Source organism: Lissotriton helveticus, chromosome 7 (genome assembly GCF_964261635.1).
Source record: "Lissotriton helveticus chromosome 7, aLisHel1.1, whole genome shotgun sequence".
NCBI lineage: Eukaryota > Metazoa > Chordata > Amphibia > Caudata > Salamandridae > Lissotriton > Lissotriton helveticus.
In genome coordinates, this window is record NC_136068.1 from 1,773,008,846 (window position 1) to 1,773,025,082 (window position 16,237).

General features: G+C 49.6%; 1 protein-coding gene across 2 annotated transcripts in view; it reads left to right on the plus strand.

The window, feature by feature from the left end:
* The window catches only part of LOC144770760 (heat shock cognate 71 kDa protein-like), a 127,039-nt gene that overhangs the window by 13,478 nt on the left and 97,324 nt on the right, over positions 1-16,237 (plus strand). For both annotated transcript variants that reach the window (XM_078655508.1, XM_078655509.1), the window contains exon 3: positions 3,392-3,597. In XM_078655508.1, the coding sequence (XP_078511634.1) occupies positions 3,392-3,597 (206 nt within the window). The remainder of the gene's footprint in view (positions 1-3,391; positions 3,598-16,237) is intronic.

Genomic DNA, 16,237 nt, shown 5'->3' on the forward strand with positions numbered 1-16,237 from the left:
ACTGTCAGCCAAGCATTGGCATAGCCCATAGGCCTCGCCTTTGGGGCCTTATAAGTATTTAGTTATGCAGCACAATATCCTTCCTGCAACAACATAAACTGTTGCATGTCTAAACACTTTAGGTCCCAAAGGCGAGACCTATTGGCTGTGCCAATGCTTGTTTAATCTTACCGGAGGTAGCAAAACATGTAATAAATGCATCAGTGTTTACCTCCAGGTAATCTTGAATCACATTTTACAAGCCCTTACTACATATCATCCATTTAACCCATACAGGGCTGTGTTTGATAAAAGAACTTTTCTAGCTGCTCCATCTTTTGGAAACCGTTTGGATGTGCGCTTGCTGACCAAAGTGGAGCAGGAACCCCGCCACCTGTGTGCGCTTCCTGACCAATGAGGAGCAGGAACCCTGAGGATGAAGCGTGCCACCTGTGTGGAAGATGGTCCCAGATATCTAAAACTAAGACCTATGGATTCAGGAGGAACAACATTTTCCACACTATATCTATCCTACTGAAGGTCACATTGGTTTCTTTAGTTAAGTTTCTTGGCAGCCCTGGATGCAAAGTTGGATGATTCAGTGGGATAAAGCCCATGTAGTCACTGTCGTGGCACAGGTGCCTTCATCCATAAAGCAAATAAGAAAAATACTACATCTTGATCCAGTTTGGGAAGTAAAGCACTTCTATAATTTCGGTGTTATGCACCCTTCAGGCTCATGGGAGCTACTGTATATGCTGCACTAATGATACCTCTTGCATGTGACTAAGTTTATAACAAAGAATGTTTAAAAGCTACAAAGGTCAAAATACAACACACTAATCTGGAACAAGCATCGGACCACTGTAAACAGGGGTGGTGTAGGATCCCAAGGACCGGTGAATACCTCATTTTGATGTTCCTTTTACAGGCCTTTTGTAAATCCAATACTTGGTATCTACTAAGACACAATTATAGGGGTAGACAAATTACGTGATCAACTGGCCTCAACTCGGTGCAGGGGGTCGGCACTGAAATGGGACTGGCACCCACAAGGTCATTCCTAAGGGTGCATAACAACTCGATATTGGCTGCTTGATGTAAGGACCGTCAACAAGAAAGTATAGAGTACTTTTTCTTTAAGAATCTTGGAACCTCCGCACCTGGAAATTAGTCTGCTGTAATATCAGAATGCAAGCCTGTAATTCTGGCATCTTAGCTAGAGGACTGTGGATAGCTTCTGGTTATCATTCAGATCTTTGACAGTCTTCAGTACTACCTGCATCCTACCCATAGCCTCTGTTGCAGCCTGTTAGATCTGATGTCTCGCCACCCTTTATAGATTTCCATGAATCTTCTTTTTCTTTGCAAATTCCGCCTCACTGTTTCTAATCCTTAATTGAGTGCTGTAGCCCTCACCACCGTCACGCACAATTGGAAAGGCCTTGAAAATCTTCTATTTGTGAAACGGTGTAATACAATTTGTAATACTATCTGATTGGAAAGGCATTTTAAGAACTCTTCTGAATCTCATCAGTTTGATTGCCCATTACATATGTTTTTATCACAAGCTATTAGAATTTGTGAAGTAAAAAACCAAACATGAATACCTAAAAGTATACTTTATACTCAAATCGATAGTTTGTAAAATATTAGGTCTGGCTTGATAGCATTGCTGTCTTGCACTTATTGTTACTACATCTTTAAAATATACATAGAGAGGGTTTTGTCTCAGGCTATTGACTGTTTTGTCACAAATGTTTGCTTTACCAATGCTTGATATTTTTTAAAAAGAAACTGATCCTTGACTTTGTTTTTTATCCAGTGATTTATGTGTACCCATTTTAAACATCAGCGCGTGCCTTTCGCTGAAAGTAAAAAGCTGCAGGCGGAGGGAATAGAGGAGGGAGCATGGGCCTGTTTCCCTTGCGGCAGCGAGCAGGAACCATCTGTTTGTAATGATAAACAGATGGTTCCTGCTTGCTTCCGCAAGGGAATCGCCAAATGTGCACACGTTGCCATTGAAAGCAATGCAACGCGTGCACGTATTTGGGACACAAACTGAATCGATTGCTAAAGGTCTTCCTTTGCAGCGCAAGCACGCTGCGTAGGCGAAACCTAAAAAGTATGAAGAGCTCTGTTAGGTCTACTAGGTGTTTCGGGGGCCTTTTGTGACTGGTAATGAGTTGTTGCAGAAGCAAGTGTTGTTAAGGGGCATGGTGTGGGGAAGAACCAGTGAGAAGAGTTTTGGGCTCATGGCATCGCCACATTTTTGTGTGAAAGAAAAAGTTAAATCAGGTGGGAGGTACTGTTGGCATATGGAGGTTTCTTTTGGTGTTTATCATTCTGTAGAGGCTTAACAAAGGATGAACATTTGCCTTCCGTCCAGATATGCTTCAGTTTAAGGGCCTGTCCAGGGAGTGTTGGAGATGTGTGAAAATGGAAAACGGAAAATCTTTTCATTCCAAGAGTTGCAGGATATTCGATTTTTTTATTCAATAAAATATACACATTTTACACTTAAGATATTGGCTATTCCAAACTTCTTTATTATCACTTTTCACTTTCTCATGTAAAATATGCATTTTAGAATATTATTTTCTCACTTAATTATTGTAATTTTCTCACCTCGATCCAATCAATCAATCGGAGTATTTGTAAAGCACGCTACTCACCCGCTAGGGTCTCAAGGCGCTGGGGGGAGGGGGCTGCTACTGCTCGAAAAGCCAGGTCTTGAGTTGCTTCCTGAAGGAGAGATGGTCCTGGGTGAGTCGTAGGTGGGTGGGGAGGGTGTTCCAGGTCCTGGCCGCCAGGTAGGTGAAGGATCTTCCTCCGGTGGTGGTTCTGCGGATCCGTGGGACGGATCCGCAGAACCCTTCTTATAATACCACGGAATTGCCTTCCCATTGCAGTAAAAAATTTATTTATTTTCATTTCATTTACTTAATTTTTTGCTCAAGAATCAGTCTGCACTCACATGCATTTCAAGTTAATAGTTTTCAGTATTACAAGATACACATGAGGGAAGGCTCCTCGTCCAAAGGATTTTTATTCATTCACGTTGTTTAAAGAATGTCAGGAAACATTAAACCAGTTTTTTTTTATTTTTCATAGCCCTTTCAATGTTCCCTGTTTACTATTTATTTAATAATAAGTTCATGCCTGGACCTAAGGAGGCATTTCCACTGTTGATAACATGTACCAGTGCTTTAAATGGGCCGGTACTGTCCAGTACGGTGTACCAGCACTTTTTTATTTTGAGAGGGAGAGTACCGGCACTTCTCAAGAGAGAATTAATACTTTTTATAGGAGAGTACTGGAACTTCTCAGAAACTAGCAGGTACTCTGGTGCATAGTATGTGCACTTCTATTTTTTCAATTTCAAGCACTGTCACGTGCCCTTTTTTTCTAGATGCCAAGCGGCTCATCGGCAGGCGCTACGACGACCCCATCGTGCACTCCGACATGAAATACTGGCCCTTCCAGGTGATCAATGACAGCGGGCGCCCAAAGGTTCAGGTGGAGTACAAAGGTGAGCCCAAGACTTTCTATGCGGAGGAGATCTCCTCGATGGTCCTCACCAAGATGAAAGAGATTGCAGAGGCCTACCTGGGCAAGGTGAGTGCCAGAAAAGCCTCAGGGCTGAAGGCTTTGCTGGAGTGAGAGTGAAGTGCTGCTATGATTGGACTGCCTGTATTGAAATGAAGGGTGCCTGTCACCAGGGCATACAAGACAAAAGTTGTTGGTACCTATAATGACGGGAAAAACTAGCACAAGTAGTTACTGCATCACAAGGTAGCGCCGTGATTTTAAAACCTCAACTCCATGCTTAAAGTACAATAATCTAATTAGGAGACCCCCATCCCCCAATACAAACATTTTATCGCAGTTCTTTAAAATGGTAAATTGTGCAAGTGAAAGAACTTTACTGGGGCTTGAGGGCAACCCTATTAAATGTCATCACAAGTGATGCATACTCGAGCTTTTGCCGGGTAAGAACTTCAAAGAAATGTTAACACTTCATTATGTTATTTTTAGAAAAGGTCTATAGCTAAGTCATTCGCTACCTGGAGAAATTCACATCGTTTTTATGTTAGGTAAACACCCGAATACATAATAGTGAGATACATAAAGAAAGTAACACAATTTTTAACAAAGATACATATTTTATAAACAATTTATTTGTTGATATTTTTTAGAGTTTAGCATCAATATCAACTTATTTTCTTTTTATATACAACTTAAATTCTCTCAAACATTAAAAACAATCAGCATATGATTTATCTACGGAATTTATCAGTTTTTTGTGGGCTTCAGAAAAATTGCCAATCCAAGATCAAAGTCAATGTGTTTCCTTTCCTTACTGCAATAGACGGTCAACCTGATGAAGGCCTACAAGCCGAAACGCGCGTAGGCTGTTATCTACCGCTTTGCCTCCATCCTTATGTATTCTATTGCTATGCTGATTGTTTTTAACCCGTTGCATGCTGATGACGGAACCGCTCCGTCATCAGCTGCGGGTGCGCTGTGCTGATGACGGAGCGGTTCCGTCATGGCCCGCCCGGCACGCCTGCGTGGCCCGAATTCCGCGCCTGCGCTGAGCGTTCTATTAAGCGGGGCGGGCCATGACGGAACTGCTCTGTCACAAGCACAGCGCAACCGACGCTGGTGACGGAGCGGTTCCGTCACCAGCATGCGCCCGCCGTATTTCCGCCCCGCCCCCTTAGCACTGCGGCGGAATAGCCGCCGCAGTGAAGGGGTTAATGTTTGAGAGAATTTAAGTTGTATATAAAAAGAAAATAAGTTAATATTGATGTTAAACTCTAAAAAATATCAACAAATAAATTGTTTATAAAATATGTATCTTTGTTAAAAATTGTGTGACTTTCTTTATGTATCTCACTATTATGTATTCGGGTGTTTACCTAACATAAAAACTATGTGAATTTCTCCAGGTAGCGACTGACTTAGCTATAGACCTTTTCTAAAAATAATCTATTGCCCTATGTATAGCAAAGTCTATTAGGTATATAGGGGTCCCCTTTTTCTAAAATTTAACACTTCATTGTGTGACATCTAGCTATACCTTGCAATTTGGCTAAATTCAATTATAATGCAGACATTTTTGTCCCATTCCGTACACAGTTGAATGTGAAGCTGAATGCCCAAAAAAGCAACGTGATGTTGACTAAAATACGAAGACTCACTGAAGTGATTGCAAGAAGTGGGGCTACCTGTGAGCATAAATACATCAAGCCTAAGTTTAGGTCCCACTGTGGCATCACAAAAGGTTTGAGGTTGTGGTGGGGGGGGGGAATGTTTATTAAACCTTCAATAACCCACATCACAACAGGTGATTTAAACAAGGATGGTAGTTCTGGCAAATGCAGAAAGTGCTGACTAGCCTTGATGGTACTCACTGCAAGACTTCAAGCTTGCCTTGTAAAGGATCTTGCGGACTCTAACCAGGCCACAAATTTGTCCATTTGTCTGGCATAAATGGACTATGTACTAAAAGGCCTGACCGGGAGGATGACATCCACACCCTCAGGTGGTAGATCGAAAGCAGTCAAATGTCACTGCTCATTCTGCATGCATGAAGGTGTCGTTTGAGCAGGTGTGGGTGACCAACCTTGCCATACTGCTGCATCAGAAGGTCCTCCTGGAGTGTTAACCTGAGCAGAGGACACTCTTGTGACCAGAACTTCCCAATACCACACACATATTCTTGGCTCAATCTTGAACAACTAGGATGGATTAGGCCGGTCGCTCCTGAGCATCAAATCTCAGGGCAGGAAGGTGAACAGGATTCTGTGCTCTACTCCAGAAAGAGTTTTTCCAGGAACTCCAGCATATTAAAGTTTTGACACTGCACGTTCGCAGCAGTGGCTAAAAGGTGTAAGTGGGCTCCCCCACGGTCGGAAGTTGCTCTGTTCCACTTCAGGATGCATCTGCTATATTCTATGTCTAACTGGCACTGCCAGCTGTGCTTTTTCACCCTGGTGTTCAAGGATCCCATCTGGTGGCTCACGATTGGGATATGCCCTGATATCCAGAGACATAGATCCACTTGGCACAGGACGCCACTCTGCCCTCATGTTGCATTACCACCTGACAGAACCCTGTTCAGAGGGACACAGGACAAGGAGACATTTCTAGGCCCAGCTGTGGGGTTGAGGCATTTTACTACTGCTGTCTTGGGCCCAGCCTACTATGCTTCCAGAGCATCTGGGCCAAGTACGCCTTCGGCACTTGATCCTCAGAGATAGCGTAGTCCGAGCAGTCCAAGGCTTCCCGGGGTGAGAGGAGGTAGACACGGGTGTGAACACAGGCTCACAACTCAAAACACACGTAGCAGCAGCAATACATGATTGTCCAGTGAAATACTTGCTTTTATGAAAGAGTTGTGAGACCAAAAAGTAAAATACGATGTTCATAAACAATGTAGATTCTTAAGGTCCGAGCTCTAGTGTTTAATAGGTGGGTGCCTGATTCTCGCTCCCCTCTAGCTAGCTGTAGTGGTTATTTCCCATTTACTATAGGCAACAATCAGGTTACATCCCACTATCTGAAAGAGACACGTTAGTGATAGATTCCTTACCTTAGAATATCCCCAGGCATCAGACTGGATCCGGAAAGTTTTGCTTAGCAGTATCCCTGCGCGTCAGTAGGTTTGCGTCCTGTGGCTCCGCGTCCGTCCCTGGCGTCACAAGCGATGAGATGACGTCACAGAGACTACTTAGGCACCACCCAAAGTGCAGATCCGGATTGAGCAAGTTCCCTAGTCACTTATTGACTACTATTTTGAGACTTTTGTCTCCCCTCCCAAGCCCCCCCTTTCTCCTAGTGCACGTAGGGGCACCTGGCTTTTAGTCTTGTGGGGCCTGACGCTGTAATATGTCGGTAGCGGACCCCCACGATGTTTGCCGCTACTGCCTTAAGACTGATCACGACTCCCGGGACTGTCGAGCCATGGCTGGGTCCGAAGGCCTTGCAGGAGCGGCGCCGGAAATTGCTGGAGGTCCGGCATTCTTCTCACCGCCGCTCCGTATCTAGGGGCCGTTCCCTGGACCGCTCGCAGAACCGGATTCCGGTAAGCGACGTCTTAAAAAGAAGTCGAAGAAGCGTGTTCGCTCTCTGACATCCCCCCGTTGCTCCTTGGAGGGGGACAGGGGCTCCGCCCCTGCAGCTCCTCTGGAGCCTGGGAGTCCCATGTTCTACCCGCCCTACCCGGGTCCGTCGGCGACTCCCGAACAGGTACAAGAGGTTCGAGGCATGTGGGCTGCTAAATTCATATCTTAGCATTAGATCGCCGCCTAGTGTTGGGTCCGGATGATCGCACATTGTTGTCCTGGAAGAGTCTTCGAAGTATCCTGAGATAGGTGGCTCCTCCCCTGGACTACAGTGCGCATGGGCATCGGCTCCATCCCCAGATTGTTTTTTTCCGCCATTGGGTTCGGATGTGGTCTCGACGTCTTTCTGTCGAAACCGAGAAAAACTAACTTTTAGCGGCCAAAAGGCCTCGCTTTTTTTGCGTCGGTATTGTCTGCGCACGGTCTCGAGTCTTCCGTCTCTTGGAGCCGGAATAAGCGGAGTTTTCTTTCGCTCTTCGGACTTTGAGGCTTTCTCATCGCGACACGACTGCAAAACTTTTCTGAACATGGAGCGGAGCCCGTTTAAGTACTGCCCGCTCTGTGGGTCCAAGTACCCACACATCGATCTACACCCCGTCTGTAACAAATGCCTTTCGCCTGACCACGACGACGGCAAGTGCAAAGCCTGTGCACAGTTCCGGTCTAAGAATACTCTCAAGCTTCGGCGCGCGGTGCGCATGGAAGCTAGACAAGCGGCCCCGGATCCGGAAAACATCTTCGGCGACCAAGATGAAGAGGACCAGGGTCATCATCTTCAAATCTCCCCACCCGAGACGGAGGTCGAGGCGGATCCGGTAGACGACGACGGAGTCGTGGGTCAAGGCCTTGAATACGTCGACGAGGTAGGAGACGACGAAGAGATTTATGGGGCCGCGGCGGATAGCTCAGGGGACGAGCTCTGCCCCGAAGGTTTCGAGGATACCGACCGGGTCACGGGATCGCCTGTAGGCCTTACCCAAGACCCAATGCCGCAAGCCACAGCCCCGCCTTCTGGCCCGGCCACGGACTTACTTGCTGAGCAGACTGTATCGAAACCGAAAGCATCGGGATCGACTACATCTAAGATGGCCGACCCGAAAACGAAACCGAAACTTAAGGACTCGAGTGTCCCTAAGATGGCTGCCGTGCCGGCGAAAACGACTGTACCCGCTACTCCATCGACTCCGTCGACCTCCGGTCCGCAGAAGTCGAAGAAGTCCGTCGATTCCGCTGCTGCCCAATCAAAATCGACGCCAGAGGAGGGGTCCTCTAAGAAAGATGGTCGGCACGGGTCAACAGCGGCGCCGCCGTCCAAGCACGCCAAAGCCGGCTCCACGGAGGCTACGCAGGCGCACGGATCGAAGACTGGCACGTCTGCGCACCGGTCCCAGGACTCGGGGTCGGTGACAGCGGGATCCGCGTCGAAAGCGCACAAGGCCCACAAAGACGTCGGATCCGAGGGAAAGGTCAAAACATCCTCGTCGGCGCCAAAACCCACTGGGAGTGAGACGTCCCTCATCGCCGAATCACTACAGAGAATCAGGGAGAAGGCCTCTGCTCCGTCGGCTCCGATATCATCGCCGCAGGCGCAAAAGGACAATCCAGCAAAGCCTTCTGGCAAACTTCTCTTTATTTTGCCGCCAAAGGAGGCGCCGAAAGCCTTTTCCACCAAATCGGCACCGAAGAAGACGGTTTCTTCAACGGCTGGCCCACTTCCACGTCGGGTACTCGAATCAGAGGATGATTCAGAGCATTTCATCGACGCTGACACAGGCAAATTGACCCTCTACAAGAGAAAAATCACTTCAGAGTCAGTGGACTCATATGTCATCCCACTGAAAAAGAAAAGGGTGCCCCTTGACGCTTCAGGCCTCATGGAACCAATCCAGCCTCCTCCGAGACGGAGCCCTACTCCCTCACCAGAACACTCTGCGGGTGAGGGGTATGATGAGGACGAGCAATACAATTTCCCTATCAATGAACCAGATGCACAACCGGATTCATATGATGACACTGGTGACCAGGGCACCCAAAGTGTGGGGCAGGACCCGCAGCTTTTTAATGCACGTTCATCCCCAACTGAGGATTCAGCAGGTTTTCATGCGCTAATTGAGAGGGCAGCAGCCAATCATGATGTGGACATGCATGCTGACCCGATAGAGGAAGACTTCCTTTTCGACACATTTTCAGTCTCTGAAAGGACAGTAAAGACGCTGCCTATGCTTAAAGGAGTCCTCAAGCATGCTGGGGATATATTTAAGGAGCCTACCAGAGCACGAGTGGTCAATCCACGCATTGAAAAGAAGTACAGACCTGCACCTGCAGACCCCGCATACATTCGGGGACAGTTGCCACTGGACTCTCTTGTGGTCGCCAATGCCAGGAAACGTGCCAACTCCCAGACGACGGGTGAAGCTCCTCCCCGGATAAGGAGTCCAAAGTGCTAGAGGCAGGGGGCAAAAGAGTAGCTGCACAGGCCGCAAACTTTTGGCGCATTGCCAATACACAAGCACTCTTAGCACGTTACGATAGGGCGCATTACGACACCCTAGAACAGGTTATACAACACCTGCCTCCAAAGTTCCAAGAAGGCACCAAACTGCTTATTGAGGAAGGGAAGCTAATCTCAAACGCAGCCATCAAGTGTGCACTTGACGCCGCAGACACAGCTGCTAGAGCTATCAACACTAGCGTTATGCTGAGACGACAGGCGTGGCTCCGCATCTCGGGGTTTAAACCAGATATTCAGACAACCATTCTTAATCAGCCAGTCAATCCTGATAGTCTGTTTGGTCCAGATGTTGACACCACCCTAGAAAAAATAAAAAAAGACACAGAAACTGCTAAGTCCATGGGGGCCCTACAGTCACAACAGTTTCGTGGCAGCAATTTTCGTCGCTCAGGTGTACGTGGAGTCACCAGAGGACAAATGGGTCAACAATCTCAGTTCTCAAAAGGTGGAGCACAATCCTCGTTCACAAAACAGAACAAGGGAGGTTACAGGAATACCAGCAACAGAGGTCGCGGCAGAGGAAACAACAGCTCCCGCTCCTCTACCCCAAGCAAACAGTGACTCTCTGTCGCTGCCCCCCGACCACTTAACACCTGTCGGGGGGAGACTGCAGCAATTCCTGCCCGTCTGGAGAAACATCACCACAGACAGGTGGGTGCGACAACTAGTCCAGTATGGTTATTGCCTAGAGTTGAAATCCACTCCACCCAACATCCCGCCAAGGCAAAGGCCTATGTCCGCAGAGCACTTGCACTTATTGCAGCAGGAAGTAGTGGTGATGCTGCAAAAAGGCGCAATCGAGCTCGTGCCGGTGGGAGAGGAAGGCACAGGGGTGTATTCCCTGTACTTCCTTATTCCAAAGAAGGACGGATCTCTCAGACCCATTCTAGATCTACGTCCCCTCAACCTGTACATACTATCAGAACACTTCCATATGCTTACACTGCAACAAATTCTTCCCTTGTTCAACCAAGGGGACTTCTTAGCAACCTTAGATCTCAAGGATGCTTATTTCCACATTCCACTACACCCGTCCCACAGGAAATACCTCAGATTCACTATCCAAGGCAAGCATTATCAGTTCAAGGTCCTACCCTTCGGAGTGACCACAGCCCCAAGAGTGTTTACCAAGTGTCTGGCGACAGTAGCAGCGCACCTCAGGAGGCAGAACATTCATGTCTACCCCTACTTAGACGACTGGCTCGTTCAGGCCAAGTCGGAACAACAGTGCGCCGCGGACATGTCAACTACCATTCACCTCCTTCACGATCTGGGCTTCTCGTTGAACTACCCAAAGTCGCATCTTCAGCCGGCACATGTCCGGCAGTTTCTAGGTGCGACGATCAATACCCTGACGGCCATGGCTCAGCCAAACCAAGTCAGGATAGACAGCATGCAGTCTCTAATCCAAAGGTTCAGACCACAACACTCACTTCCAGCGAGGGTGTTCATGCAGTTGATTGGCATGATGGCCTCCTGCATCTTCATAGTCCCTCACGCACGGTTACATATGCGTCCGCTCCAGGAATGCTTAGCAAATCAGTGGACACAGGCTCAGGGACAATTGACAGACCTAGTGTTGGTTACCAGTCGGGCATACGACTCTCTGCATTGGTGGACTCCACACAACCTTTGCAAGGGCCGACTGTTCCAGGAGCCAGTGCCACAAATTATCCTGACAACGGACGCATCTCTCCAGGGATGGGGAGCTCATCTGCTCACTTACACAGTGCAGGGACTATGGACGATGCAGCAACAGAAGATGCACATCAACTATCTGGAACTGATGGCAATCTTCATGGCGCTCAAGTCCTTCATTGTACATCTGTGCAACAAGGTAGTGTTAGTCCGGACGGACAACATGACCGCGATGTACTACATTCAAAAACAGGGGGGCACCCACTCGCCACAGCTGTCTCATCTGGCTCAGGGCATGTGGAAGTGGGCCATTCAGAGGAACATTTTCCTCATGGCGGAACACCTCCCGGGCAAGGACAATCAGATGGCGGATCTGCTCAGCAGATACAGCCATCAAATGCACGAGTGGGAGTTACACCCATCTGTACTCCACCCGTACTTCCAGCAGTGGGGTCATCCGGAGATAGACCTGTTTGCCACAAAAGAAAACGCAAAATGCCAACACTTTGCCGCCAGGTTCCCTCACCCACAGTCGCAGGGCAATGCGATATGGATGAACTGGTCAGGCAAATTTGCGTACGCTTTTCCACCAGCCCCTCTGATACCGCTGGTCGCGAGAAAGCTAAGGCAGCACGCGATGACTCTCATCCTAGTTGCTCCAACGTGGGCGCGCCAAGCATGGTACACCACGTTCCTCGAACTCTCAGTGGTGCCGCATCAAAGACTGCGCCTCACGCCCAGTCTTTTGACGCAGAACCATGGAGAAATTCAGCATCCAGATCCGCAACAGCTCAACCTGGCAATCTGGCTCCTGAAGTCCTAGAGTTTGGCTACCTTAACCTACCTCCGGAATGCATGGACATCATCAAGGAGGCTAGGAAGCCAACTACCAGAGCATGCTATGCTGCGAAATGGAAGCGTTTTTGTCATTTACTGTACAGCCAATGACATCAACCCGCTGGATGCATCTATCCCTAACATCATTTGCTATCTGTTGCATCTTTACAAGTGCAATCTAGCGTACTCTTCCATTCGGATACATCTATCCGCCATAGCGGCTTATCTTCAGAACCGGCAGCATCTCTCTGTCTTCAGAGTGCCTGCCATTAAGGCTTTCCTTGAAGGTCTGAAGCGAGTCATTCCCCCAAGAACACCACCAGCTCCGGTGTGGAACCTCAATGTGGTCCTCACCAGACTAATGGGACCACCTTTTGAGCCACTGCACTCGTGTGAACTCCAGTTCCTAACGTGGAAAGTAGCTTTCCTAATCGCTATCACGTCGCTACGGCGTGTTAGTGAGCTGCAAGCGCTCACAATCCAAGAGCCATTCATTCAGATTCATCCAAATAGGGTAGTGCTACGTACTAACCCCAAATTCCTTCCGAAGGTGGTGTCACAGTTTCATCTCAACCAAACTATTGACTTACCGGCATTCTTCCAAAACCCACAAACGGTGGCGGAAAGAATGCTCCATACGTTAGACGTACGGAGGGCGTTGATGTACTACATGGACAGGACTCAACCCTTTAGAAAGACAAAACAACTTTTTGTTGCCTTCGCACCACAACACAAAGGCAACCCTATTTCCAAAGCAGGAATAGCCAGGTGGATTGTTAAGTGCATCCAAATATGTTATCAAAAGGCCAAGCGCACTTTAACGATACCCCCAAGGGTGCACTCCACACGCAAACTGGGGGCATCCATGGCTTTCCTAGGGAACATTCCTTTAGAGGATATTTGCAGAGCAGCCACGTGGGTTACACCACATACCTTTACAAAACACTACTGTGTTGACGTACATTCCAAGCAGCAAGCTGCTGTAGGACAGGCTGTTCTCAAGACACTCTTTCAGGTTTCTGCAGCTGGCACGGGCAACCGCCGCTAATGGAGGGACTGCTATGTATTCTATGCTAAGATATGAATTTAGCAGCCCACATGCCTCGAACTGAATATGCTACTTACCAGTATGCATCTGTTCTTGGCATGTAGGGCTGCTAACATTCATATCGCCCACCCTCCTCCCCGGTGCCTGTCGCAGCTGCAGATATACTATTGTATTCACTTATTAGCATGGACATCCTTTACACTTTTCACTCCATCTTCTGCCACAATGGCGAAAAACAATCTGGGGATGGAGCCGATGCCCATGCGCACTGTAGTCCAGGGGAGGAGCCACCTATCTCAGGATACTTCGAAGACTCTTCCAGGACAACAATGTGCGATCATCCGGACCCAACACTAGGCGGCGATCTAATGCTAAGATATGAATGTTAGCAGCCCTACATGCCAAGAACAGATGCATACTGGTAAGTAGCATATTCATTTCTTGCGACCATGGACCGCCTTTTCAGGCCTCGGGCTCCTGCCAGCGTGCCTTTGGGCCCAGCAGTCCCGTGTCCAGATCCTGTTGGCCCGGCGGCTCCGCCAGCGGCTGCAGCCCCTGCCCCACAGGATCCTACGCCGTTGGCTCCAGCCCCGGCACCACGAGGTGCAGCGTTGCCGGCTTCGGCCCCTGTGCCTCCCCCGGCTCCATCCTCAGTGTCGCACTGGGTGCCGTTTATCCCACCCTTACCCCGGTTCCAGGACCATTTTGTTCCCACCTGGGATCTGCATTGGGAGACGTTGCCGTTTCAAACACCATTTGTTCCTTCTCCGGGCCTGCCGCCACGACCGGCCCCGGAGGCAGAGGAGGACTGGGAAGTATCCGAGGACCCTCTTGCCCGGTAGTGTGACTCCGAGCAGGATTGGGTGGCGATCTGGAAGATGCTGGCGAGCTCGTTGTCTCTTCTGACCTGCGGTTTGCCTCTCCCCGCCTAATATGGAGGAGGGCGCTTCCTACACAATGGTGCTCCGTCAGGCTGCTGAGGCCCTCAACCTCGACCTCCCCACAGTGGCCCTCAAAACTAACCTCCTCAACGAGGTGCTCCAGTCGGCGTCCACTTCGTCGGAGCCGTTGCTTCCCTTCAATGACGCCCTTACCGAATTCCTATTGGGCCCTTGATCGCGGCCGGCCACGGGGGCCCCTTGGATAAAAACGTCACCAGACACCACCGTCTGGCACCTGGTGACCCGGCCTTTCTGCCCACCCATCCCACGCCTGAGTCTGGTCATCCAGGCCTCGACGTCGCAGAGTGCCTTTCCTACGGCTCTCCCGGACAAAGACTGTAAGAAACTGGAACAGTTTGGTAAGCGGTTGTTCTCTTCGGCCAGCTTGGGGCTGCGGTCAGTGAACACCACCTGCTTGTTGGGCCGCTACTCCTACTCAGTGTGGGATTCTGTTGCTCAATTGTTGCCTCAGTGCCCTGAGGAGTTCCAGGCTCTCCTTTCTCAAGCGATTGCTGAAGGTAAGGATGCGGCTAAGTTCGCCATTCGGTGTGGTTTGGACACTGCAAACTCGTTGGGAAGGGCAATTTCTACGACGGTGGTGCAGGGCAATTTCTACGACGGTGGTGTTGCGACGCCACTCCTGGTTGCGTTCGACTGGGTTCTCGCACAATGTCCAGAGCTTGCTCATGGATATGCCCTTTGATAGCACCCTCCTATTTGGCGATAAGGAAGACAGTGCGTTGGAGCGTTTTAAGGACTCGCGGGCCATGGCCAAGTCCTTGGGTCTTTCTGCAAAGAATCAGGCCGCTCCTGATTTTTGTTGCTTTCGTGGCCAGGCAGAGGCACCCAGGCACGTTCCTTCAACAAGCCTGTGCAGAACCAGCCTCAGCGCGGCAGTTGTCGTGGCTTCCGCAAGTGCGGGTTTGGGAATCAGCATGCGGGTCAGTCATCCTCCACCCCGCTGCTCCTACCCAAACCTTCCTAGTCCGAGCTTTGTGGAGCACTCCACTCCGGTGGGTAGCAGGATCCGCCACCACCTCCCCCACTGGCGTGCTATCACATCGGACAAGTGGGTGATGCAGTTAATCCACCAGGGTTACTCCCTTCCCTTTCAGTCCTCCCCTCCAGCCATGCCACCTCGGTGCCACCACATGTTGGGGGATCATTTGGTTCTTCTCCAACAGGAAGTCATGACCCTCTTGGCTAAGGGGGCCATCGAGTGCATTCCGGGGCAGGGGTTGGCCTAACGGCTAAGGCGCTCGACCTCGGACCTGGGGATCTGGGTTCGAGTCTCGGTAACGACGCGAAAAACCTCCTGTGATTCTGGGCAAATCACTTAATCTCCCCGTGCCTAAAATGAAAGTGTGTCCTCATGTAACGTAACTGGTGCTATGTAAAGCGCTCTGATACCTGATTCGGTTCGGGTCAAGTTCGCGCTATATAAAACTGCAAAAAAAAAAAAAAGAAGTAGGGAGTGGTTGTTATTCCCACTACTTTCTGGTCGCCAAAAAGGACAAGGGGGGCCTGTGACCCATCTTGGACCTCCGGGACATCAATCGCTTCCTCCAGAAGGAGAAGTTCAAAATGCTGACTCTGGCTCAGGTCCTGGCTGCCTTAGACCCTGGAGACTGGATGGTAGCGTTGGACTTGCAGGACGCTTATTTTTAAATCCCCGTCTTGCCGGCCCACTGGCGTTACCTGCGGTTCATGGTGGGCCAGGAGCATTTTCAGTTTGCTGTGCTTCCCTTCGGCCTTACCAGTGCCCCTCGGGTGTTCACGAGAGTGATGGCGGTGGTCACAGCTCATCTGCGCAGGTCTGGGGTGTCAGTCTTCCCCCTACCTCGACGACTGGTTGTTGAAAGCGGGCTCGCCCCAAACGGTCGTCAGCCACCTTCAGACTACAGCCAACCTCCTGCATCTGCTGGGGGTCTCCATCAATGTGCCGAAGTCGCACCTGAGTCCATCTCAGAAGCTCCCCTTCATCGGAGCGGTTCTGGATTCGACACTGTCTATCCTCCCGTGCAGCGAGTCCGGGATATTCAGGCTATGATTCAGATCTTTCAGCCTCTATCCTGGGTTTCAGTCAGGATGACCCTCCGGCTCCTGGGCCTCATGGCCTCCTGCATCCTGCTAGTGCAACATGCCAGAT